This window comes from Artemia franciscana, unplaced genomic scaffold (assembly GCF_032884065.1).
Source record: "Artemia franciscana unplaced genomic scaffold, ASM3288406v1 Scaffold_1163, whole genome shotgun sequence".
In the NCBI taxonomy this organism is placed as follows: domain Eukaryota; kingdom Metazoa; phylum Arthropoda; class Branchiopoda; order Anostraca; family Artemiidae; genus Artemia; species Artemia franciscana.
In genome coordinates this window covers 64,403-90,892 of record NW_027062751.1, presented here as the reverse complement: position 1 = coordinate 90,892, position 26,490 = coordinate 64,403, and the positions used below count along the sequence as shown (strand labels likewise).

At 32.1% G+C, this 26,490-nt stretch overlaps 1 protein-coding gene across 1 annotated transcript; it reads left to right on the top strand.

Annotated features, from left to right (window-relative positions):
• Positions 1 to 986: 986 nt before the first annotated feature.
• On the top strand, positions 987 to 26,490 carry LOC136042352 (neurogenic locus notch homolog protein 2-like). Its single transcript, XM_065727320.1, has 36 exons — positions 987 to 1,128; positions 1,341 to 1,490; positions 2,780 to 2,917; positions 3,492 to 3,641; positions 4,576 to 4,725; positions 5,662 to 5,811; positions 6,309 to 6,458; positions 6,671 to 6,820; positions 7,395 to 7,544; positions 8,119 to 8,268; positions 8,841 to 8,990; positions 9,927 to 10,076; positions 10,289 to 10,438; positions 11,013 to 11,162; positions 11,737 to 11,886; positions 12,460 to 12,609; positions 13,184 to 13,333; positions 13,906 to 14,055; positions 14,629 to 14,778; positions 14,991 to 15,140; positions 16,076 to 16,225; positions 16,438 to 16,581; positions 16,794 to 16,943; positions 17,486 to 17,635; positions 18,207 to 18,356; positions 19,299 to 19,448; positions 19,661 to 19,810; positions 20,023 to 20,172; positions 20,747 to 20,896; positions 21,471 to 21,620; positions 22,195 to 22,344; positions 23,198 to 23,347; positions 23,922 to 24,038; positions 24,646 to 24,795; positions 25,008 to 25,157; positions 26,324 to 26,490. Exons 1-36 carry the CDS (start codon positions 987 to 989, stop codon positions 26,488 to 26,490), a joined length of 5,358 nt encoding a protein of 1,785 aa, XP_065583392.1.

Sequence of the window (26,490 nt, the reverse complement as noted above, 5' to 3'; positions counted from 1 at the left end):
GACACAGTCTATTGTGAACAATGGAACCTTGATGACATTAAGGCATTTTTGTGCGCAAATGACTCCACTTCATCTACAGTGGACAACCTAAGAAGGCCCTTCTTTGATGCGTGTCGCCTTCTGTCTGTAATGCTTGGGGTTGGGCTGACAGATCACGACAAGCAGTGGAAAGTTGTTGAAGATCCGGCAGATAGCACTGTTGGTGCTTATGAGGACTCTAGGGTGCATGACCTCTTGCAGCGTGCCAGAGATGCTAGCACTGCTCTGTGTGTCCGGGCGGCGATGTTCAGGTAGACCAAACACACTACTGGAGGGTCTCTCGCGACTGGTTTTGAGAAGAAGTTCCTCATGCAGAAACAGTGGCCTATGAAGGACAATGCAGAGCAGAAGAAGTCAACAACTGACTTCTATAAGGCTGTGCATGCTGCGAGTCCGATTGCACTCTTGGCCATGATTACCCCTGAAGACTTGGGGCACTTTGCTGTCTTCTCTCCTATTTGTGGTTTAAGGGGAGCTATCACGGTACATGCTTCAGTGAAGCTCAGGGTAAGTAGGCCAGATCAGGTTGCGGGTGGGTCAATGGTGTCTGATTCATTAGTGGTGCTAAAGATGTTAAAGAGCGAAAACATAATACCATTGATCAAGAACGTTGATCAGCTAGGGCCATTCGGGGAATTGAACAAAACTCTGAGGGAGGCGAGATTTAGGGCTGACAATGCCTATGGGTACTACAGTGACTTCCATCCTTATAAGGTGTTAGGATCCGGTGTGCAGTTTGATCAGAGAGACTCATCATGCTATCCATTGGTGTCTTCTGTGACAATTAGAAACGACGAGAATTAAGCTAAAGACCTTTTAAGAAGAGGATGTAGTAAATTAGTTGCACCATTATAAAACTTATTTCTTTTTCTTTAAAGATAAGTTTTTTCTCCTTTTTCTAATTTTTTAGCTAGATTTTATTCATCTTATTCGTTTTATTACCTGGCATGGACAAAAAATGTAAGAAAAATGAGGATTGTCCAACTGACAATGCGTGTTTAACTGGAATATGTGTGAATCCCGGCTCACAGGACACTTGTGCTATGAATGATTTTTGTAAACCAATTAACCATAAGGCTAAATACAATAGTAAGTATATATTGTCTCTTTAGCGTTATTGATGTGTTGACAAATCTTCTTTGACAATTAGAAACGACGAGAATTAAGCTAAAGACCTTTTAAGAAGAGGATGTAGTAAATTAGTTGCACCATTATAAAACTTATTTCTTTTTCTTTAAAGATAAGTTTTTTTTCCTTTTGCTAATTTTATAGCAAGATTTTATTCATCTTCTTCGTTTTAGTACCTGGCATGGACAAAAAATGTAAGAAAAATGAGGATTGTCCAACTGACAAGGCGTGTTTAACTGGAATATGTGTAAATCCCTACTCACAGGACACTTGTGCTATGAATGATTTTTGTAAACCAATTAACCATAAGGCTAAATGCAATAGTTAGTATATATTGTCTCTTTTGCGTTATTGATATGTTGACAAATCTTCTGTGACAATTAGAAACGACGAGAATTAAGCTAAAGACCTTTTAAGAAGAGGATGTAGTAAATTAGTTGCACCATTATAAAACTTATTTCTTTTTCTTTAAAGATAAGTTTTTTTCCTTTTGCTAATTTTTTTGCTAGATTTTATTCATCTTCTTCGTTTTAGTACCTGGCATGGTCAAAAAATGTAAAAAAATGAGGATTGTCCAAATGACAAGGCGTGTTTAACTGGAATATGTGTGAATTACTCACAGGACACTTGTGCTATGAATGATTTTTGTAAACCAATTAACCATAAGGCTAAATGCAATAGTAAGTATATATTGTCTCTTTTGCCTTATTGATGTGTAGACAAATCTTCTGTGACAATTAGAAACGACGAGAATTAAGCTAAAGACCTTTTAAGAAGAGGATGTAGTAAATTAGTTGCACCATTATAAAACTTACTTCTTTTTCTTTAAAGATATGTTTTTTCTCCTTTTCCTAATTTTTTAGCTAGATTTTATTCATCTTCTTCGTTTTATTACCTGGCATGGACAAAAAATGTAAGAAAAATGAGGATTGTCCAACTGACAAGGCGTGTTTAACTGGAATATGTGTAAATCCCTACTCACAGGACACTTGTGCTATGAATGATTTTTGTAAACCAATTAACCATAAGGCTAAATGCAATAGTAAGTATATATTGTCTCTTTTGCGTTATTGATGTGTTGACAAATCTTCAGTGACAATTAGAAACGACGAGAATTAAGCTAAAGACCTTTTAAGAAGAGGATGTAGTAAATTAGTTGCACCATTATAAAACTTATTTCTTTTTCTTTAAAGATAAGTTTTTTCTCCTTTTGCTAATTTTTTAGCTAGATTTTATTCATCTTCTTCGTTTTAGTACCTGGTATGGACAAAAAATATAAGAAAAATGAGGATTGTCCCACTGACAAGGCGTGTTTAATTGGAATATGTGTGAATCCCTGCTCACAGGACACTTGTGCAATGAATGATTTTTAAACCAATTAACCATCAGGCTAAATGCAGTAGTAAGTATATATTGTCTCTTTGGCGTTATTGATGTGTTGACAAATCTTTTGTGACAATTAGAAACAACGAGAATTAAGCTAGACCTTTTAAGAAGAGGATGTAGTAAATTAGTTGCACCATTATAAAACTTATTTCTTTTTCTTTAAAGAAAAGTTTTTTCTCCTTTTGCTAATTTTTTAGCTAGATTGTATTCATCTTCTTCGTTTTAGTACCTGGCATGGACAAAAAATGTAATAAAAATGAGGATTGTCCAACTGACAAGGCGTGTTTAACTGGAATATGTGTGAATCCCGGCTCACAGGACACTTGTGCTATGAATGATTTTTGTAAACCAATTAACCATAAGAGTAAGTATATATTGTCTCTTTAGCGTTATTGATGTGTTGACAAATCTTCTTTGACAATTAGAAACGACGAGAATTAAGCTAAAGACCTTTAAAGAAGAGGATGTAGTAAATTAGTTGCACCATTATAAAACTTATTTCTTTTTCTTTAAAGATAAGTTTTTTCTCCTTTTGCTAATTTTATAGCAAGATTTTATTCATCTTCTTCGTTTTAGTACCTGGCATGGACAAAAAATGTAAGAAAAATGAGGATTGTCCAACTGACAAGGCGTGTTTAACTGGAATGTGTGTGAATCCCTGCTCACAGGACACTTGTGCTATGAATGATTTTTGTAAACCAATTAACCATACGGCTAAATGCAATAGTAAGTATATATTGTCTCTTTTGCGTTATTGATGTGTTGACAAATCTTCTGTGACAATTAGAAACGACGAGAATTAAGCTAAAGACCTTTTAAGAAGAGAATGTAGTAAATTATTTGCACCATTATAAAACTTATTTCTTTTTCTTTAAAGATAAGTTTTTTCTCCTTTTGCTAATTTTTTAGCAAGATTTTATTCATCTTCTTCGTTTTAGTACCTGGCATGGACAAAAAATGTAATAAAAATGAGGATTGTCCAACTGACAAGGCGTGTTTAACTGGAATATGTGTGAATCCCTGCTCTCAGGACACTTGTGCTATGAATGATTTTTGTAAACCAATTAATCATAAGGCTAAATGCAATAGTAAGTATATATTGTCTCTTTTGCATTATTGATGTGTTGACAAATCTTACTGTGACAATTAGAAACGACGAGAATTAAGCTAAAGACCTTTTAAGAAGAAGATGTAGTAAATTAGTTACACCATTATAAAACTTATTTCTTTTTCTTTAAAGATAAGTTTTTTCTCCTTTTGCTAATTTTTTAGCTAGATTTTATTCATCTTCTTCGTTTGAGTACCTGGCATGGACAAAAAATGTAAGAAAAATGAGGATTGTCCAACTGACAAGGCGTGTCTAACTGGAACATGTGTGAATCCCTGCTCACAGAACACTTGTGCTATAAATGATTTTTGTAAACCAATTAACCATAAGGCTAAATGCAATAGTAAGTATATATTGTCTCTTTTGCGTTATTGATATGTTGACAAATCTTCTGTGACAATTAGAAACGACGAGAATTAAGCTAAAAACCTTTTAAGATGAGGATGTAGTAAATTAGTTGCACCATTATAAAACTTATTTCTTTTTCCTTAAAGATAAGTTTTTTCTCCTTTTGCTTATTTTTTTGCTAGATTTTATTCATCTTCTTCGTTTTAGTACCTGGCATGGACAAAATGTAAGAAAAATGAGGATTGTCGAAATGACAAGGCGTGTTTAACTGGAATATGTGTGAATCCCTGCTCACAGGACACTTGTGCTATGAAAGATTTTTGTAAAACAATTAACCATCAGGCTAAATGCAATAGTGAGTATATATTGTCTCTTTTGCATTATTGATGTGTTGATAAATGTTCTTTGACAATTAGAAACGACGAGAAATAAGCTAAAGCCCTTTTAAGAAGAGGATGTAGTAAATTAGTTGCACCATTATAAAACTTATTTCTTTTTCTTTAAAGATAATTTTTTCTCCTTTTGCCAATTTCTTAGCTAGATTTTATTCATCTTCTTCGTTTTAGTACCTGGAATGGACAAAAAAAGTAAGAAAAATGAGGATTGTCCAACTGACAAGGCGTGTTTAACTGGAATATGTGTGAATCCCTGCTCACAGGACACTTGTGCTATGAATGATTTTTGTAAACTAATTAACCATAAGGCTAAATGCAATAGTAAGTATATATTGTCTCTTTTGCGTTATTGATGTGTTGACAAATCTTCTGTGACAATTAGAAACGACGAGAATTAAGCTAAAGACCTTTTAAGAAGAGGATATAGTAAATTAGTTGCACCATTATAAAACTTATTTCTTTTTCTTTGAAGATAAGTTTTTTCTCCTTTTGCTAATTTTTTAGCTAGATTTTATTCATCTTCTTCGTTTGAGTACCTGGCATGGACAAAAAATTTAAGAAAAATGAGGATTGTCCAACTGACAAGGTGTGTTTAACTGGAATATGTGTGAATCCCTGCTCACAGGACACTTGTGCTATGAATGATTTTTGTAAACTAATTAACCATAAGGCTAAATGCAATAGTAAGTATATATTGTCTCTTTTGCGTTATTGATGTGTTGACAAATCTTCTGTGACAATTAGAAACGACGAGAATTAAGCTAAAGACCTTTTAAGAAGAGGATGTAGTAAATTAGTTGCACCATTATAAAACTTATTTCTTTTTCTTTAAAGATAAGTTTTTTCTCCTTTTGCTAATTTTTTAGCTAGATTTTATTCATCTTCTTCGTTTGAGTACCTGGCATGGACAAAAAATTTAAGAAAAATGAGGATTGTCCAACTGACAAGGTGTGTTTAACTGGAATATGTGTGAATCCCTGCTCACAGGACACTTGTGCTATGAATGATTTTTGTAAATCAATTAACCATAAGGCTAATTGCAATAGTAAGTATATATTGTCTCTTCTGCGTTATTGATGTGTTGACAAATCTTCTGTGACAATTAGAAACGACGAGAATTAAGCTAAAGACCTTTTAAGAAGAGGATGTAGTAAATTAGTTGTACCATTATAAAACTGATTTCTTTTTCTTTAAACATAAGTTTTTTCTCCTTTTGCTAATTTTTTAGCAAGATTTTATTCATCTTCTTCGTTTTAGTACCTGGTATGGACCAAAAATATAAGAAAAATGAGGATTGTCCCACTGACAAGGCGTGTTTAACTGGAATATGTCTGAATCCCTGCTCACAGGACACTTGTGCTATGAATGATTTTTGTAAATCAATTAACCATAAGGCTAATTGCAATAGTAAGTATATATTGTCTCTTCTGCGTTATTGATGTGTTGACAAATCTTCTGTGACAATTAGAAACGACAAGAATTAAGCTAAAGAGCTTTTAAGAAGAGGATGTAGTAAATTAGTTGCACCATTATAAAACTTATTTCTTTTTCTTTAAAGAAAAGTTTTTTCTCCTTTTGCTAATTTTTTAGCTAGATTTTATTCATCTTCTTCGTTTTAGTACCTGGCATGGACAAAAAATGTAAGAAAAATGAGGATTGTCCAACTGACAAGGCGTTAAGGCTAAATGCAATAGTAACTATATATTGTTTCTTTTGCGTTATTGATGTGTTGACAAATCTTCTGTGACAATTAGAAACGACGAGAATTAAGCTAAAGACCTTTTAAGAAGAGGATGTAGTAAATTAGTTGCACCATTATAAAACTTATTTCATTTTCTTTAAAGATAAGTTTTTTCTCCTTTTGCTAATTTTTTGCTAGATTTTATTCATCTTCTTCGTTTTAGTACCTGGCATGGACAAAAAATGTAAGAAAAATGAGGATTGTCCAACTGACAAGGCGTGTTTAACTGGAATATGTGTGAATCCCTGCTCACAGGACACTTGTGCTATGAATGATTTTTGTAAACCAATTAACCATAAGGCTAAATGCAATAGTAAGTATATATTGTCTCTTTTGCGTTATTGATGTGTTGACAAATCTTCTGTGACAATTAGAAACGACGAGAATTAAGCTAAAGACCTTTTAAGAAGAGGATGTAGTAAATTAGTTGCACCATTATAAAACTTATTTCTTTTTCTTTAAAGATAAGTTTTTTCTCCTTTTGCTTATTTTTTTGCTAGATTTTATTCATCTTCTTCGTTTTAGTACCTGGCATGGACAAAAAATGTAAGAAAAATGAGGATTGTCCAACTGACAAGGCGTGTTTAACTGGAATATGTGTGAATCCCTGCTCACAGGACACTTGTGCTATGAATGATTTTTGTAAACCAATTAACCATAAGGCTAAATGCAATAGTAAGTATATATTGTCTCTTTTGCGTTATTGATGTGTTGACAAATCTTCTGTGACAATTAGAAACGACGAGAATTAAGCTAAAGACCTTTTAAGAAGAGGATGTAGTAAATTAGTTGCACCATTATAAAACTTATTTCTTTTTCTTTAAAGATAAGTTTTTTCTCCTTTTGCTAATTTTTTAGCTAGATTTTATTCATCTTATTCGTTTGAGTACCTGGCATGGACAAAAAATTTAAGAAAAATGAGGATTGTCCAACTGACAAGGTGTGTTTAACTGGAATATGTGTGAATCCCTGCTCTCAGGACACTTGTGCTATGAATGATTTTTGTAAACCAATTAACCATAAGGCTAAATGCAATAGTGAGTATATATTGTCTCTTTTGCGTTATTAATATGTTGACAAATCTTCTGTGACAATTAGAAACGACGAGAATTAAGCTAAAAACCTTTTAAGAAGAGGATGTAGTAAATTAGTTGCACCATTATAAAACTTATTTCTTTTTCTTTAAAGATAAGTTTTTTCTCCTTTTGCTAATTGTTTTGCTAGATTTTATTCATCTTCTTCGTTTTAGTACCTGGCATGGTCAAAAAATGTAAGAAAAATGAGGATTGTCCAACTGACAAGGCGTGTTTAACTGGAATATGTGTGAATCCCTACTCACAGGACACTTGTGCTATGAATGATTTTTGTAAACCAATTAACCATAAGGCTAAATGCAATAGTAAGTATATATTGTCTCTTTTGCGTTATTAATGTGTTGACAAATCTTCTGTGACAATTAGAAACGACGAGAATTAAGCTAAAGACCTTTTAAGAAGAGGATGTAGTAAATTAGTTGCACCATTATAAAACTTATTTCTTTTTCTTTAAAGATAAGTTTTTTCTCCTTTTGCTAATTTTTTAGCTAGATTTTATTCATCTTCTTCGTTTTAGTACCTGGCATGGACAAAAAATGTAAGAAAAATGAGGATTGTCCAACTGACAAGGCGTGTTTAACTGGAATATGTGTGAATCCCTGCTCACAGGACACTTGTGCTATGAATGATTTTTGTAAACCAATTAACCATAAGGCTAAATGCAATAGTAAGTATATATTGTCTCTTTTGCGTTATTGATGTGTTGACAAATCTTCTGTGACAATTAGAAACGACGAGAATTAAGCTAAAGACCTTTTAAGAAGAGGATGTAGTAAATTAGTTGCACCATTATAAAACTTATTTCTTTTTCTTTAAAGATAAGTTTTTTCTCCTTTTGCTAATTTTTTAGCAAGATTTTATTCATCTTCTTCGTTTTAGTACCTGGCATGGACAAAAAATGTAAGAAAAATGAGGATTGTCCAACTGACAAGGCGTGTTTAACTGGAATATGTGTGAATCCCTGCTCACAGGACACTTGTGCTATGAATGATTTTTGTAAACCAATTAACCATAAGGCTAAATGCAATAGTAAGTATATATTGTCTCTTTTGCGTTATTGATGTGTTGACAAATCTTCTGTGACAATTAGAAACGACGAGAATTAAGCTAAAGACCTTTTAAGAAGAGGATGTAGTAAATTAGTTGCACCATTATAAAACTTATTTCTTTTTCTTTAAAGATAAGTTTTTTCTCCTTTTGCTAATTTTTTAGCTAGATTTTATTCATCTTCTTCGTTTGAGTACCTGGCATGGACAAAAAATGTAAGAAAAATGAGGATTGTCCAACTGACAAGGCGTGTTAACTGGAATATGTGTGAATCCCTGCTCACAGGACACTTGTGCTATGAATGATTTTTGTAAACCAATTAACCATAAGGCTAAATGCAATAGTGAGTATATATTGTCTCTTTTGCGTTATTGATATGTTGACAAATCTTCTGTGACAATTAGAAACGACGAGAATTAAGCTAAAAACCTTTTAAGAAGAGGATGTAGTAAATTAGTTGCACCATTATAAAACTTATTTCTTTTTCTTTAAAGATAAGTTTTTTCTCCTTTTGCTAATTTTTTGCTAGATTTTATTCATCTTCTTCGTTTTAGTACCTGGCATGGACAAAAAATGTAAGAAAAATGAGGATTGTCCAACTGACAAGGCGTGTTTAACTGGAATATGTGTGAATCCCTGCTCACAGGACACTTGTGCTATGAATGATTTTTGTAAACCAATTAACCATAAGGCTAAATGCAATAGTAAGTATATATTGTCTCTTTTGCGTTATTGATGTGTTGACAAATCTTCTGTGACAATTAGAAACGACGAGAATTAAGCTAAAGACCTTTTAAGAAGAGGATGTAGTAAATTAGTTGCACCATTATAAAACTTATTTCTTTTTCTTTAAAGATAAGTTTTTTCTCCTTTTGCCTAATTTTTTAGCTAGATTTTATTCATCTTCTTCGTTTGAGTACCTGGCATGGACAAAAAATGTTAGAAAAATGAGGATTGTCCAACTGACAAGGCGTGTTTAACTGGAATATGTGTAAATCCCTGCTCACAGGACACTTGTGCTATTAATGATTTTTGTAAACCAATTAACCATAGGGCTAAATGCAATAGTAAGTATATATTGTCTCTTTTGCGTTATTGATGTGTTGACAAATCTTCTGTGACAATTAGAAACGACGAGAATTAAGCTAAAGACCTTTTAAGAAGAGGATGTAGTAAATTAGTTGCACCATTATAAAACTTATTTCTTTTTCTTTAAAGATAAGTTTTTTCTCCTTTTGCTAATTTTTTAGCTAGATTTTATTCATCTTCTTCGTTTGAGTACCTGGCATGGACAAAAAATTAAGAAAAATGAGGATTGTCCAACTGACAAGGCGTGTTTAACTGGAATATGTGTGAATCCCTGCTCACAGGACACTTGTGCTATGAATGATTTTTGTAAACCAATTAACCATAAGGCTAAATGCAATAGTAAGTATATATTGTCTCTTTTGCGTTATTGATGTGTTGACAAATCTTCTGTGACAATTAGAAACGACGAGAATTAAGCTAAAGACCTTTTAAGAAGAGGATGTAGTAAATTAGTTGCACCATTATAAAACTTATTTCTTTTTCTTTAAAGATAAGTTTTTTCTCCTTTTGCTAATTTTTTAGCTAGATTTTATTCATCTTCTTCGTTTTAGTACCTGGCATGGACAAAAAATGTAAGAAAAATGAGGATTGTCCAACTGACAAGGCGTGTTTAACTGGAATATGTGTGAATCCCTGCTCACAGGACACTTGTGCTATGAATGATTTTTGTAAACCAATTAACCATAAGGCTAAATGCAATAGTAAGTATATATTGTCTCTTTTGCGTTATTGATGTGTTGACAAATCTTCTGTGACAATTAGAAACGACGAGAATTAAGCTAAAGACCTTTTAAGAAGAGGATGTAGTAAATTAGTTGCACCATTATAAAACTTATTTCTTTTTCTTTAAAGATAAGTTTTTTCTCCTTTTGCTAATTTTTTAGCTAGATTTTATTCATCTTCTTCGTTTTAGTACCTGGCATGGACAAAAAATGTAAGAAAAATGAGGATTGTCCAACTGACAAGGCGTGTTTAACTGGAATATGTGTGAATCCCTGCTCACAGGACACTTGTGCTATGAATGATTTTTGTAAACCAATTAACCATAAGGCTAAATGCAATAGTAAGTATATATTGTCTCTTTTGCGTTATTGATATGTTGACAAATCTTCTGTGACAATTAGAAACGACGAGAATTAAGCTAAAAACCTTTTAAGAAGAGGATGTAGTAAATTAGTTGCACCATTATAAAACTTATTTCTTATTCTTTAAGGATAAGTTTTTTCTCCTTTTCCTATTTTTTTAGCAAGATTTTATTCATCTTCTTCGTTTGAGTACCTGGCATGGACAAAAAATGTTAGAAAAATGAGGATAGTCCAACTGACAAGGCGTGTTTAACTGGAATATTTGTGAATCCCTGCTCACAGGACACTTATGCTATTAATGATTTTTGTAAACCAATTAACCATAAGGCTAAATGCAATAGTAAGTATATATTGTCTCTTTTGCGTTATTGATGTGTTGACAAATCTTCTGTGACAATTAGAAACGACGAGAGTTAAGCTAAAGACCTTTTAAGAAGAGGATGTAGTAAATTAGTTGCACCATTATAAAACTTATTTCTTTTTCTTTAAAGATAAGTTTTTTCTGCTTTTGCTAATTTTTTAGCTAGATTTTATTCATCTTCTTCGTTTTAGTACCTGGCATGGACAAAAAATGTAAGAAAAATGAGGATTGTCCAACTGACAAGGCGTGTTTAACTGGAATATGTGTGAATCCCTGCTCACAGGACACTTGTGCTATGAATGATTTTTGTAAACCAATTAACCATAAGGCTAAATGCAATAGTAAGTATATATTGTCTCTTTTGCGTTATTGATGTGTTGACAAATCTTCTGTGACAATTAGAAACGACGAGAATTAAGCTAAAGACCTTTTAAGAAGAGGATGTAGTAAATTAGTTGCACCATTATAAAACTTATTTCTTTTTCTTTAAAGATAAGTTTTTTCTCCTTTTGCTAATTTTTTAGCTAGATTTTATTCATCTTCTTCGTTTTAGTACCTGGCATGGACAAAAAATGTAAGAAAAATGAGGATTGTCCAACTGACAAGGCGTGTTTAACTGGAATATGTGTGAATCCCTGCTCACAGGACACTTGTGCTATGAATGATTTTTGTAAACCAATTAACCATAAGGCTAAATGCAATAGTAAGTATATATTGTCTCTTTTGCGTTATTGATGTGTTGACAAATCTTCTGTGACAATTAGAAACAACGAGAATTAAGCTAAAGACCTTTTAAGAAGAGGATGTAGTAAATTAGTTGCACCATTATAAAACTGATTTCTTTTTCTTTAAAGATAAGTTTTTTCTCCTTTTCCTAATTTTTTAGCTAGATTTTATTCATCTTCTTCGTTTTAGTACCTGGCATGGACAAAAAATGTAAGAAAAATGAGGATTGTCCAACTGACAAGGCGTGTTTAACTGGAATATGTGTGAATCCCTGCTCACAGGACACTTGTGCTATGAATGATTTTTGTAAACCAATTAACCATAAGGCTAAATGCAATAGTAAGTATATATTGTCTCTTTTGCGTTATTGATGTGTTGACAAATCTTCTGTGACAATTAGAAACGACGAGAATTAAGCTAAAGACCTTTTAAGAAGAGGATGTAGTAAATTAGTTGCACCATTATAAAACTTATTTCTTTTTCTTTAAAGATAAGTTTTTTCTCCTTTTGCTATTTTTTTAGCTAGATTTTATTCATCTTCTTCGTTTTAGTACCTGGCATGGACAAAAAATGTAGAAAAATGAGGATTGTCCAACTGACAAGGCGTGTTTAACTGGAATATGTGTGAATCCCTGCTCACAGGACACTTGTGCTATGAATGATTTTTGTAAACCAATTAACCATAAGGCTAAATGCAATAGTAAGTATATATTGTCTCTTTTGCGTTATTGATGTGTTGACAAATCTTCTGTGACAATTAGAAACGACGAGAATTAAGCTAAAGACCTTTTAAGAAGAGGATGTAGTAAATTAGTTGCACCATTATAAAACTTATTTCTTTTTCTTTAAAGATAAGTTTTTTCTCCTTTTGCTAATTTTTTAGCTAGATTTTATTCATCTTCTTCGTTTTAGTACCTGGCATGGACAAAAAATGTAAGAAAAATGAGGATTGTCCAACTGACAAGGCGTGTTTAACTGGAATATGTGTGAATCCCTGCTCACAGGACACTTGTGCTATGAATGATTTTTGTAAACCAATTAACCATAAGGCTAAATGCAATAGTAAGTATATATTGTCTCTTTTGCGTTATTGATGTGTTGACAAATCTTCTGTGACAATTAGAAACGACGAGAATTAAGCTAAAGACCTTTTAAGAAGAGGATGTAGTAAATTAGTTGCACCATTATAAAACTTATTTCTTTTTCTTTAAAGATAAGTTTTTTCTCCTTTTGCTAATTTTTTAGCTAGATTTTATTCATCTTCTTCGTTTTAGTACCTGGCATGGACAAAAAATGTAAGAAAAATGAGGATTGTCCAACTGACAAGGCGTGTTTAACTGGAATATGTGTGAATCCCTGCTCACAGGACACTTGTGCTATGAATGATTTTTGTAAACCAATTAACCATAAGGCTAAATGCAATAGTAAGTATATATTGTCTCTTTTGCGTTATTGATGTGTTGACAAATCTTCTGTGACAATTAGAAACGACGAGAATTAAGCTAAAGACCTTTTAAGAAGAGGATGTAGTAAATTAGTTGCACCATTATAAAACTTATTTCTTTTTCTTTAAAGATAAGTTTTTTCTCCTTTTGCTAATTTTTTAGCTAGATTTTATTCATCTTCTTCGTTTTAGTACCTGGCATGGACAAAAAATGTAAGAAAAATGAGGATTGTCCAACTGACAAGGCGTGTTTAACTGGAATATGTGTGAATCCCTGCTCACAGGACACTTGTGCTATGAATGATTTTTGTAAACCAATTAACCATAAGGCTAAATGCAATAGTAAGTATATATTGTCTCTTTTGCGTTATTGATGTGTTGACAAATCTTCTGTGACAATTAGAAACGACGAGAATTAAGCTAAAGACCTTTTAAGAAGAGGATGTAGTAAATTAGTTGCACCATTATAAAACTTATTTCTTTTTCTTTAAAGATAAGTTTTTTCTCCTTTTGCTTTTTTTAGCTAGATTTTATTCATCTTCTTCGTTTTAGTACCTGGCATGGACAAAAAATGTAAGAAAAATGAGGATTGTCCAACTGACAAGGCGTGTTTAACTGGAATATGTGTGAATCCCTGCTCACAGGACACTTGTGCTATGAATGATTTTTGTAAACCAATTAACCATAAGGCTAAATGCAATAGTAAGTATATATTGTCTCTTTTGCGTTATTGATGTGTTGACAAATCTTCTGTGACAATTAGAAACGACGAGAATTAAGCTAAAGACCTTTTAAGAAGAGGATGTAGTAAATTAGTTGCACCATTATAAAACTTATTTCTTTTTCTTTAAAGATAAGTTTTTTCTCCTTTTGCTAATTTTTTAGCTAGATTTTATTCATCTTCTTCGTTTTAGTACCTGGCATGGACAAAAAATGTAAGAAAAATGAGGATTGTCCAACTGACAAGGCGTGTTTAACTGGAATATGTGTGAATCCCTGCTCACAGGACACTTGTGCTATGAATGATTTTTGTAAACCAATTAACCATAAGGCTAAATGCAATAGTAAGTATATATTGTCTCTTTTGCGTTATTGATGTGTTGACAAATCTTCTGTGACAATTAGAAACGACGAGAATTAAGCTAAAGACCTTTTAAGAAGAGGATGTAGTAAATTAGTTGCACCATTATAAAACTTATTTCTTTTTCTTTAAAGATAAGTTTTTTCTCCTTTTGCTAATTTTTTAGCTAGATTTTATTCATCTTCTTCGTTTTAGTACCTGGCATGGACAAAAAATGTAAGAAAAATGAGGATTGTCCAACTGACAAGGCGTGTTTAACTGGAATATGTGTGAATCCCTGCTCACAGGACACTTGTGCTATGAATGATTTTTGTAAACCAATTAACCATAGGCTAAATGCAATAGTAAGTATATATTGTCTCTTTTGCGTTATTGATGTGTTGACAAATCTTCTGTGACAATTAGAAACGACGAGAATTAAGCTAAAGACCTTTTAAGAAGAGGATGTAGTAAATTAGTTGCACCATTATAAAACTTATTTCTTTTTCTTTAAAGATAAGTTTTTTCTCCTTTTGCTAATTTTTTAGCTAGATTTTATTCATCTTCTTCGTTTTAGTACCTGGCATGGACAAAAAATGTAAGAAAAATGAGGATTGTCCAACTGACAAGGCGTGTTTAACTGGAATATGTGTGAATCCCTGCTCACAGGACACTTGTGCTATGAATGATTTTTGTAAACCAATTAACCATAAGGCTAAATGCAATAGTAAGTATATATTGTCTCTTTTGCGTTATTGATGTGTTGACAAATCTTCTGTGACAATTAGAAACGACGAGAATTAAGCTAAAGACCTTTTAAGAAGAGGATGTAGTAAATTAGTTGCACCATTATAAAACTTATTTCTTTTTCTTTAAAGATAAGTTTTTTCTCCTTTTGCTAATTTTTTAGCAAGATTGTATTCATCTTCTTCGTTTTAGTACCTGGCATGGACAAAAAATGTAATAAAAATGAGGATTGTCCAACTGACAAGGCGTGTTTAACTGGAATATGTGTGAATCCCTGCTCACAGGACACTTGTGCTATGAATGATTTTTGTAAACCAATTAACCATAAGGCTAGATGCAATAGTAAGTATATATTGTCTCTTTTGCATTATTGATGTGTTGACAAATCTTCTGTGACAATTAGAAACGACGAGAATTAAGCTAAAGACCTTTTAAGAAGAGGATGTAGTAAATTAGTTGCACCATTATAAAACTTATTTCTTTTTCTTTAAAGATAAGTTTTTTCTCCTTTTACTAATTTTTTAGCTAGATTTTATTCATCTTCTTCGTTTGAGTACCTGGCATGGACAAAAAATGTAAGAAAAATGAGGATTGTCCAACTGACAAGGCGTGTCTAACTGGAATATGTGTGAATCCTTGCTCTCAGGACACTTGTGCTATGAATGATTTTTGTAAACCAATTAACCATAAGGCTAAATGCAATAGTGAGTATATATTGTCTCTTTTGCGTTATTGATATGTTGACAAATCTTCTGTGACAATTAGAAACGACGAGAATTAAGCTAAAGACCTTTTAAGAAGAGGATGTAGTAAATTAGTTGCACCATTATAAAACTTATTTCTTTTTCTTTAAAGATAAGTTTTTTCTCCTTTTGCTAATTTTTTAGCTAGATTTTATTCATCTTCTTCGTTTTAGTACCTGGCATGGACAAAAAATGTAAGAAAAATGAGGATTGTCCAACTGACAAGGCGTGTTTAACTGGAATATGTGTGAATCCCTGCTCACAGGACACTTGTGCTATAATGATTTTTGTAAACCAATTAACCATAAGGCTAAATGCAATAGTAAGTATATATTGTCTCTTTTGCGTTATTGATGTGTTGACAAATCTTCTGTGACAATTAGAAACGACGAGAATTAAGCTAAAGACCTTTTAAGAAGAGGATGTAGTAAATTAGTTGCACCATTATAAAACTTATTTCTTTTTCTTGAAAGATAAGTTTTTTCTCCTTTTGCTAATTTTTTAGCTAGATTTTATTCATCTTCTTCGTTTTAGTACCTGGCATGGACAAAAAATGTAAGAAAAATGAGGATTGTCCAACTGACAAGGCGTCTTTAACTGGAATATGTGTGAATCCCTGCTCACAGGACACTTGTGCTATGAATGATTTTTGTAAACCAATTAACCATAAGGCTAAATGCAATAGTAAGTATATATTGTCTCTTTTGCGTTATTGATGTGTTGACAAATCTTCTGTGACAATTAGAAACGACGAGAATTAAGCTAAAGACCTTTTAAGAAGAGGATGTAGTAAATTAGTTGCACCATTATAAAACTTATTTCTTTTTCTTTAAAGATAAGTTTTTTCTCCTTTTGCTAATTTTTTAGCTAGATTTTATTCATCTTCTTCGTTTTAGTACCTGGCATGGACAAAAAATGTAAGAAAAATGAGGATTGTCCAACTGACAAGGCGTGTTTAACTGGAATATGTGTGAATCCCTGCTCACAGGACACTTGTGCTATGAATGATAAACCAATTAACCATAAGGCTAAATGCAATAGTAAGTATATATTGTCTCTTTTGCGTTATTGATGTGTTGACAAATCTTCTGTGACAATTAGAAACGACGAGAATTAAGCTAAAGACCTTTTAAGAAGAGGATGTAGTAAATTAGTTGCACCATTATAAAACTTATTTCTTTTTCTTTAAAGATAAGTTTTTTCTCCTTTTCCTAATTTTTATGCTAGATTTTATTCATCTTCTTCGTTTTAGTACCTGGCATGGACAAAAAATGTAAGAAAAATGAGGATTGTCCAACTGACAAGGCGTCTTTAACTGGAATATGTGTGAATCCCTGCTCACAGGACACTTGTGCTATGAATGATTTTTGTAAACCAATTAACCATAAGGCTAAATGCAATAGTAAGTATATATTGTTTCCTTTGCATTATTGATGTGTTGACAAATCTTCTGTGACAATTAGAAACGACGAGAATTAAGCTAAAGTCCTTTTAAGAAGAGGATGTAGTAAATTAGTTGCACCATTATAAAACTTATTTCTTTTTCTTTAAAGATAAGTTTTTTCTCCTTTTGCTAATTTTTTAGCTAGATTTTATTCATCTTCTTCGTTTGAGTACCTGGCATGGACAAAAAATGTTAAGAAAAATGAGGATTGTCCAACTGACAAGGTGTGTTTAACTGGAATATGTGTGAATCCCTGCTCACAGGACACTTGTGCTATGAATGATTTTTGTAAACCAATTAACCATAAGGCTAAATGCAATAGTAAGTATATATTGTCTCTTTTGCCTTATTGATGTGTTGACAAATCTTCTGTGACAATTAGAAACGACGAGAATTAAGCTAAAGACCTTTTAAGAAGAGGATGTAGTAAATTAGTTGCACCATTATAAAACTTATTTCTTTTTTGTAGCTAGGTATTTTATTCATCTTCTTCGTTTTAGTACCTGGCATGGACAAAAAATGTAAGAAAAATGAGGATTGTCCAACTGACAAGGCGTCTTTAACTGGAATATGTGTGAATCCCTGCTCACAGGACACTTGTGCTATGAATGATCTTTGTAAACTAATTAACCATAAGGCTAAATGCAATAGTAAGTATATATTGTCTCTTTTGCGTTATTTATGTGTTGACAAATCTTCTGTGACAATTAGAAACGACGAGAATTAAGCTAAAGACCTTTTAAGAAGAGGATGTAGTAAATTAGTTGCACCATTATAAAACTGATTTCTTTTTCTTTAAAGATAAGTTTTTTCTCCTTTTGCTAATTTTTAGCTAGATTTTATTCATCTTCTTCGTTTTAGTACCTGGCATGGACAAAAAATGTAGAAAAATGAGGATTGTCCAACTGACAAGGCGTGTTTAACTGGAATATGTGTGAATCCCTGCTCACAGGACACTTGTGCTATGAATGATTTTGTAAACCAATTAACCATAAGGCTAAATGCAATAGTAAGTATATATTGTCTCTTTTGCGTTATTGATGTGTTGACAAATCTTCTGTGACAATTAGAAACGACGAGAATTAAGCTAAAGACCTTTTAAGAAGAGGATGTAGTAAATTAGTTGCACCATTATAAAACTTATTTCTTTTTCTTTAAAGATAAGTTTTTTCTCCTTTTGCCAATTTTTTAGCTAGATTTTATTCATCTTCTTCGTTTTAGTACCTGGCATGGACAAAAAATGTAAGAAAAATGAGGATTGTCCAACTGACAAGGCGTGTTTAACTGGAATATGTGTGAATCCCTGCTCACAGGACACTTGTGCTATGAATGATTTTTGTAAACCAATTAACCATAAGGCTAAATGCAATAGTAAGTATATATTGTCTCTTTTGCGTTATTGATGGTTGACAAATCTTCTGTGACAATTAGAACGACGAGAATTAAGCTAAAGACCTTTTAAGAAGAGGATGTAGTAAATTAGTTGCACCATTATAAAACTTATTTCTTTTTCTTTAAAGATAAGTTTTTTCTCCTTTTGCTAATTTTTAGCTAGATTTTATTCATCTTCTTCGTTTGAGTACCTGGCATGGACAAAAAATGTAAGAAAAATGAGGATTGTCCAACTGACAAGGTGTGTTTAACTGGAATATGTGTGAATCCCTGCTCTCAGGAAACTTGTGCTATGAATGATTTTTGTAAACCAATTAACCATAAGCTAAATGCAATAGAAAGTATATATTGTCTCTTTTGCTTATTGATGTGTGACAAATCTTCTGTGACAATTACAAACGACCAGAATAAGCTAAAGACCTTTTAAGAAGAGGATGTAGTAAATTAGTTGCACCATTATAAAACTTATTTCTTTTTCTTTAAAGATAAGTTTTTTCTCCTTTTGCCAATTTCTTGGATAGATTTTATTCATCTTCTTCGTTTTAGTACCTGGCATGGAAAAAAATGTAAGAAAAATGAGGATTGTCCAACTGACAAGGCGTGTTTAATTGGAATATGTGTTAATCCCTGCTCACAGGACACTTGTGCGATGAATGATTTTTTTAAACCAATTAACCATAAGGCTAAATGCAATAGTAGTATATATTGTCTCTTTTGCGTTATTGATGTGTTGACAAATCTTCTGTGACAATTAGAAACGACCGAAGAATTAAGCTAAAACTGATTTCTTTTAAGAAGAGGATAGTAGTATTCATTAGTACCTGGCACATTATAAAACTGACAATTTCTTTTCTTTAAAGATAAGTTTTTTCTCCTTTTGCTAATTTTGTAGCTAGATTTTATTCATCTTCTTCGTTTTAGTACCTGGCAGGGACAACAAATGTACGAAAAATGAGGATAGTCCAACTGACAAGGCGTGTTTAACTGGAATATGTGTGAATCCCTGCTCACAGGACACTTGTGCTATTAATGATTTTTGTAAACCAATTAACCATAAGGCTAAATGCAATAGTAAGTATATATTGTCTCTTTTGCGTTATTGATGTGTTGACAAATCTTCTGTGACAATTAGAAACGACGAGAATTAAGCTAAAGACCTTTTAAGAAGAGGAGGTAGTAAATTAGTTGCATCATTATAAAACTTATTTCTTTTTCTTTAAAGATAAGTTTTTTCTGCTTTTGCTTATTTTTTTGCTAGATTTTATTCATCTTCTTCGTTTTAGTACCTGGCATGGACAACAAATGTACGAAAAATGAGGATTGTCCAACTGACAAGGCGTGTTTAACTGGAATATGTGTGAATCCCTGCTCACAGGACACTTGTGCTATGAATGATTTTTGTAAACCAATTAACCATAAGGCTAAATGCAATAGTAAGTATATATTGTCTCTTTTGCGTTGTTGATGTGTTGACAAATCTTCTGTGACAATTAGAAACGACGAGAATTAAGCTAAAGACCTTTTAAGAAGAGGATGTAGTAAATTAGTTGCACCATTATAAAACTTATTTCTTTTTCTTTAAAGATAAGTTTTTTCTCCTTTTGCTAATTTTTTAGCAAGATTTTATTCATCTTCTTCGTTTTAGTACCTGGCATGGACAAAAAATGTAAGAAAAATGAGGATTGTCCAACTGACAAGGCGTGTTTAACTGGAATATGTGTGAATCCCTGCTCACAGGAGACTTGTACTATGAATGATTTTTGTAAACCAATTAACCATAAGGCTAAATGCAATAGTAAGTATATATCGTCTCTTTTGCGTTATTGATGTGTTGACAAATCTTCTGTGACAATTAGAAACGACGAGAATTAAGCTAAAGACCTTTTAAGAAGAGGATGTAGTAAATTAGTTGTACCATTATAAAACTGATTTCTTTTTCTTTAAAGATAAGTTTTTTCTCCTTTTGCTAATTTTTTAGCTAGATTTTATTCATCTTCTTCGTTTTAGTACCTGGCATGGACAAAAAATGAAAGAAAAATGAGGATTGTCCAACTGACAAGGCATGTTTAACTGGAATATGTGTGAATCCCTGCTCACAGGACACTTGTGCTATTAATGATTTTTGTAAACCAATTAACCATAAGGCTAAATGCAATAGTAAGTATATATTGTCTCTTTTGCGTTATTGATGTGTTGACAAATCTTCTGTGACAATTAGAAACGACGAGAATTAAGCTGAAGAACTTTTAAGAAGAGGATGTAGTAAATTAGTTGCACCATTATAAAACTTATTTCTTATTCTTTAAAGATAAGTATTTTCTTCTTTTGCTAATTTTTTAGCTAGATTTTATTCATTTTCTTCGTTTTAGTACCTGGCATGGACAAAAAATGTAAGAAAAAAGATGATTGTACAACTGACAAGGCGTGTTTAACTGGAATATGTGTGAATCCTAGCTCACAGGACACTTGTGCTATTAATGATTTTTGTAAACCAATTAACCATAAGGCTAAATGCAATAGTAAGTATATATTGTCTCTTTTGCATTATTGATGTGTTGACAAATCTTCTGTGACAATTAGAAACGACGAGAATTAAGCTAAAGACCTTTTAAGAAGAGGATGTAGTAAATTAGTTGCACCATTATAAAACTTATTTCTTTTTCTATAAGGATAAGTTTTTTCTCCTTTGGCTAATTTTTTAGCTAGATTTTATTCATCTTCTTCGTTTGAGTACCTGGCATGGACAAAAAATGTTAGAAAAATGAGGATTGTCCAACTGACAAGGTGTGTTTAACTGGAATATGTGTGAATCCCTGCTCACAGGACACTTGTGCTATGAATGATTTTTGTAAACCAATTAACCATAAGGCTAAATGCAATAGTAAGTATATATTGTCTCTTTTGCCTTGTTGATGTGTAGACAAATCTTCTGTGACAATTAGAAACGACGAGAATTAAGCTAAAGACCTTTTAAGAAGAGGATATAGTAAATTAGTTGCACCATTATAAAACTTATTTCTTTTTCTTTAAAGATAAGTTTTTTCTCCTTTTGCTAATTTTGTAGCTAGGTTTTGTTCATCTTCTTCGTTTTAGTACCTAGCATGGACAAAAAATGTAAGAAAAATGAGGATTGTCCAACTGACAAGGCGTGTTTAACTGGAATATGTGTGAATCCCTGCTCACAGGACACTTGTGCTATTAATGATTTTTGTAAACCAATTAACCATAAGGCTAAATGCTATAGTAAGTATATATTGTCTCTTTTGCGTTATTTATGTGTTGACAAATCTTCTGTGACAATTAGAAACGACGAGAATTAAGCTAAAGACCTTTTAAGAAGAGGATGTAGTAAATTAGTTGCACCATTATAAAACTGATTTCTTTTTCTTTAAAGATAAGTTTTTTCTCCTTTTGCTAATTTTGTAGCTAGATTTTATTCATCTTCTTCGTTTTAGTACCTGGCATGGACAAAAAATGTACGAAAAATGAGGATTGTCCAACTGACAAGGCGTGTTTAACTGGAATATGTGTGAATCCCTTCTCATAGGACACTAGTGCTATGAATGATTATTGTAAACCAATTAACCATAAGGCTAAATGCAATAGTAAGTATATATTGTCTCTTTTGCGTTATTGATGTGTTGACAAATCTTCTGTGACAATTAGAAACGACCAGAATTAAGCTAAAGACCTTTTAAGAAGAGGATGTAGTAAATTAGTTGCACCATTATAAAACTTATTTCTTTTTCTTTAAAGATAAGTTTTTTCTCCTTTTGCCAATTTTTTAGCTAGATTTTATTCATCTTCTTCGTTTTAGTACCTGGCATGGACAAAAAATGTAAGAAAAATGAGGATTGTCCAACTGACGAGGCGTGTTTGAATGGAATATGTGTGAATCCCTGCTCACAGGACACTTGTGCTATGAATGATTTTTGTAAACCAATTAACCATAAGGCTAAATGCAATGGTAAGTATATACTGTCTCTTTTGCGTTATTGATGTGTTGACAAATCTTCTGTGACAATTAGATACGACAAGAATTAAGCTAAAGACCTTTTAAGAAGAGGATGTAGTAAATTAGTTGCACCATTATAAAACTTATTTCTTTTTCTTTAAAGATAAGTTTTTTCTCCTTTTGCTAATTTTTTAGCTAGATTTTATTCATCTTCTTCGTTTGAGTACCTGGCATGGACAAAAAATGTAAGAAAAATGAGGATTGTCCAACTGAAAAGGTGTGTTTAACTGGAATATGTGTGAATCCCTGTTCACAGGACACTTGTGCTATGAATGATTTTTGTAAACCAATTAACCATAAGGCTAAATGCAATAGAAAGTATATATTGTCTCTTTTGCCTTATTGATGTGTAGACAAATCTTCTGTGACAATTAGAAACGACCAGAATTAAGCTAAAGACCTTTTAAGAAGAGGATGTAGTAAATTAGTTGCACCATTATAAAACTTATTTCTTTTTCTCTAAAGATAAGTTTTTTCTCCTTTTGCCAATTTCTTAGCTAGATTTTATTCATCTTCTTCGTTTTAGTACCTGGCATGGACAAAAAAATGTAAGAAAAATGAGGATTGTCCAACTGACACGGCGTGCTTAATTGGAATATGTGTGAATCCCTGCTCACAGGACACTTGTGCAATGTGAAATAAACACAAATCTTCTGTGACAATTAGAAACGGCGATTATTAAGCTAAAGACCTTTTAAGAAGAGGAGGTAGTAAATTAGTTGCACCATTATAAAACTTATTTCTTTTTCTTTAAAGATAAGTTTTTTCTGCTTTTGCTAGATTTTATTCATCTTCTTCGTTTTAGTACCTGGCATGGACAACAAATGTACGAAAAATGAGGATTGTCCAACTGACAAGGCGTGTTTAACTGGAATATGTGTGAATCCCTGCTCACAGGACACTTGTGCTATGAATGATTTTTGTAAACTAATTAACCATAAGGCTAAATGCAATAGTAAGTATATATTGTCTCTTTTGCGTTATTGATGTGTTGACAAATCTTCTGTGACAATTAGAAACGACGAGAATTAAGCTAAAGACGTTTTAAGAAGAGGATGTAGTAAATTAGTTGCACCATTATAAAACTTATTTCTTTTTCTTTAAAGATAAGTTTTTTCTCCTTTTGCTAATTTTTTAGCTAGATTTTATTCATCTTCTTTGTTTTAGTACCTGGCATGGACAAAAAATGTAAGAAAAATGAGGATTGTCCAACTGACAAGGTGTGTTTAACTGGAATATGTGTGAATCCCTGCTCACAGGACACTTGTGCTATGAATGATTTTTGTAAACTAATTAACCATAAGGCTAAATGCAATAGTAAGTATATATTGTCTCTTTTGCGTTATTGATGCGTTGACAAATCTTCTTTGACAATTAGAAACGACGAGAATGAAGCTAAAGACCTTTTAAGAAGAGGATGTAGTAAATTAGTTGCACCATTATAAAACTTATTTCTTTTTCTTTAAAGATAAGTTTTTTCTCCTTTTGCTAATTTTTTAGCTAGATTTTATTCATCTTCTTTGTTTTAGTACCTGGCATGGACAAAAAATGTAAGAAAAATGAGGATTGTCCAACTGACAAGGCGTGTTTAACTGGAATATGTGTGAATCCCTGCTCACAGGATACTTGTACTGTGAATGATTTTTGTAAACCAATTAACCATAAGGCTAAATGCAATATTAAGTATATATTGTCTCTTTTGCGTTATTGATGTGTTGACAAATCTTCTGTGACAATTAGAAACGATGAGAATTAAGCTAAAGACCTTTTAAGAAGAGGATGTAGTAAATTAGTTGTACCATTATAAAACTGATTTCTTTTTCTTTAAAGATAAGTTTTTTCTCCTTTTGCTAATTTTTTAGCTAGATTTTATTCATCTTCTTCGTTTTAGTACCTGGCATGGACAAAAAATGAAAGAAAAATGAGGATTGTCCAACTGACAAGGCATGTTTAACTGGAATATGTGTGAATCCCTGCTCACAGGACACTTGCGCTATGAATGATTTTTGTAAACCAATTAACCATAAGGCTAAATGCAAAAGTAAGTATATATTGTCTCTTTTGCGTTATTGATGTGTTGACAAATCTTCTGTGACAATTAGAAACGACGAGAATTAAGCTAAAGACCTTTTAAGAAGAGGATGTAGTAAATTAGTTGCACCATTATAAAACTTATTTCTTTTTCTTTAAAGATAAGTTTTTTCTCCTTTTCCTAATTTTTTAGCTAGATTTTATTCATCTTCTTCGTTTTAGTACCTAGAATGGACAAAAAATGTAAGAAAAATGAGGATTGTCCAACTGACAAGGCGTGTTTAACTGGAATATGTGTGAATCCCTGCTCACAGGACACTTGTGCTATGAATGATTTTTGTAAACCAATTAACCATAAGGCTAAATGCAATAGTAAGTATATATTGTTTCATTTGCATTATTGATGTGTTGACAAATCTTCTGTGACAATTAGAAACGACAAGACTTAAACTAAAGTCCTTTTAAGAAGAGGATGTAGTAAATTAGTTGCACTATTATAAAACTTATTTCTTATTCTTTAAAGATAAGTTTTTTCTCCTTTTGCTAATTTTTTAGCTAGATTTTATTCATCTTCTTCGTTTTAGTACCTGGCATGGACAAAAAATGTAAGAAAAAAGAGGATTGTCCAACTGACAAGGCGTGTTTAAGTGGAATATGTGTGAAACCTAGCTCACAGGACACTTGTCCTATGAATGATTTTTGTAAACCAATTAATCAGAAGGCTAAATGCAATAGTAAGTATATATTGTCTCTTTTGCGTTATTGATGTGTTGACAAATCTTCTGTGACAATTAGAAACGACGAGAATTAAGCTGAAGACCTTTTAAGAAGAGTATGTAGTAAATTAGTTGCACCATTATAAAACTTATTTCTTTTTCTTTAAAGATAAGTTTTTTCTCCTTTTGCCAATTTTTTAGCTAGATTTTATTAATCTTCTTCGTTTTAGTACCTGGCATGGACAAAAATGTAAGAAAAATGAGGATTGTCTAACTGACAAGGCGTGTTTAACTGGAATATGTATGACTCCCTGCTCACAGGACACTTGTGCTATGAATGATTTTTGTAAACCAATTAACCATAAGGCTAAATGCAAAAGTAAGTATATATTGTCTCTTTTGCGTTATTGATGTGTTGACAAATCTTCTGTGACAATTAGAAACGACAAGAATTAAGCTAAAGACCTTTTAAGAAGAGGATGTAGTAAATTCGTTGCACCATTATAAAACTTATTTCTTTTTCTTTAAAGGTAAGTTTTTTCTACTTTTGCTAATTTTTTAGCTAGATTTTATTCATCTTCTTCGTTTTAGTACCTGGCATGGACAAAAATTTAAGAAAAATGAGGATTTTTGCATTTGAAAACATTATTAAAATTATTTTTACTAATTATATTTAAATAAAAATAATATTGAAATTAAGATATAAAAATTTATCTTTAAACAAAACAAATATTTAAATTTCTTACATTTTAAAATGATTATTTATTTTGCAAGTCCAAATAACATAGCAGTTAAACAGTTAATTAATCGAAAAACTGCTCAATTGCAAGCAGTAGCATCTTTTAATTTAAAATTCAGTTAATTTAGGTTCATTATTAGTCTTCCACTGAATAGGTACATGGCACGTACAAAAAGATCACGGCTATATCTCTTTTCTGACAAATAGCCATCCCGAATATTACAGCTTGTTACTATGTTGCAAATTTTTCCCCTGTCATTATTAGTATCTCCCCAGACATTTCGAATCAAATTTTGCAAGTACAGCCAAAGAATTTGGGAAACTCTTGAGCCTGGAAACTGGTACTAGTGACGAAAAGAAAGATCACCAAGGTCATCTAGCGCTTGGAGATTTTCTCTCACCCTAAGCTCGTGTATACATGTCAAGTTTGGTATTTAAAATGCAGGGACGAGTCTTAGAAAGCACCATTATATTACAAGTAGTCCTAAATACATCCTCTACCCACTTGAAGATGCCACATATTGCCCCAATAATGTAATTCTTCGTTACATCAATGCTGTCATACGAGTTAGCTCCTATATAAAAAGGGTTATCTCTTCAGTTTACAATTAA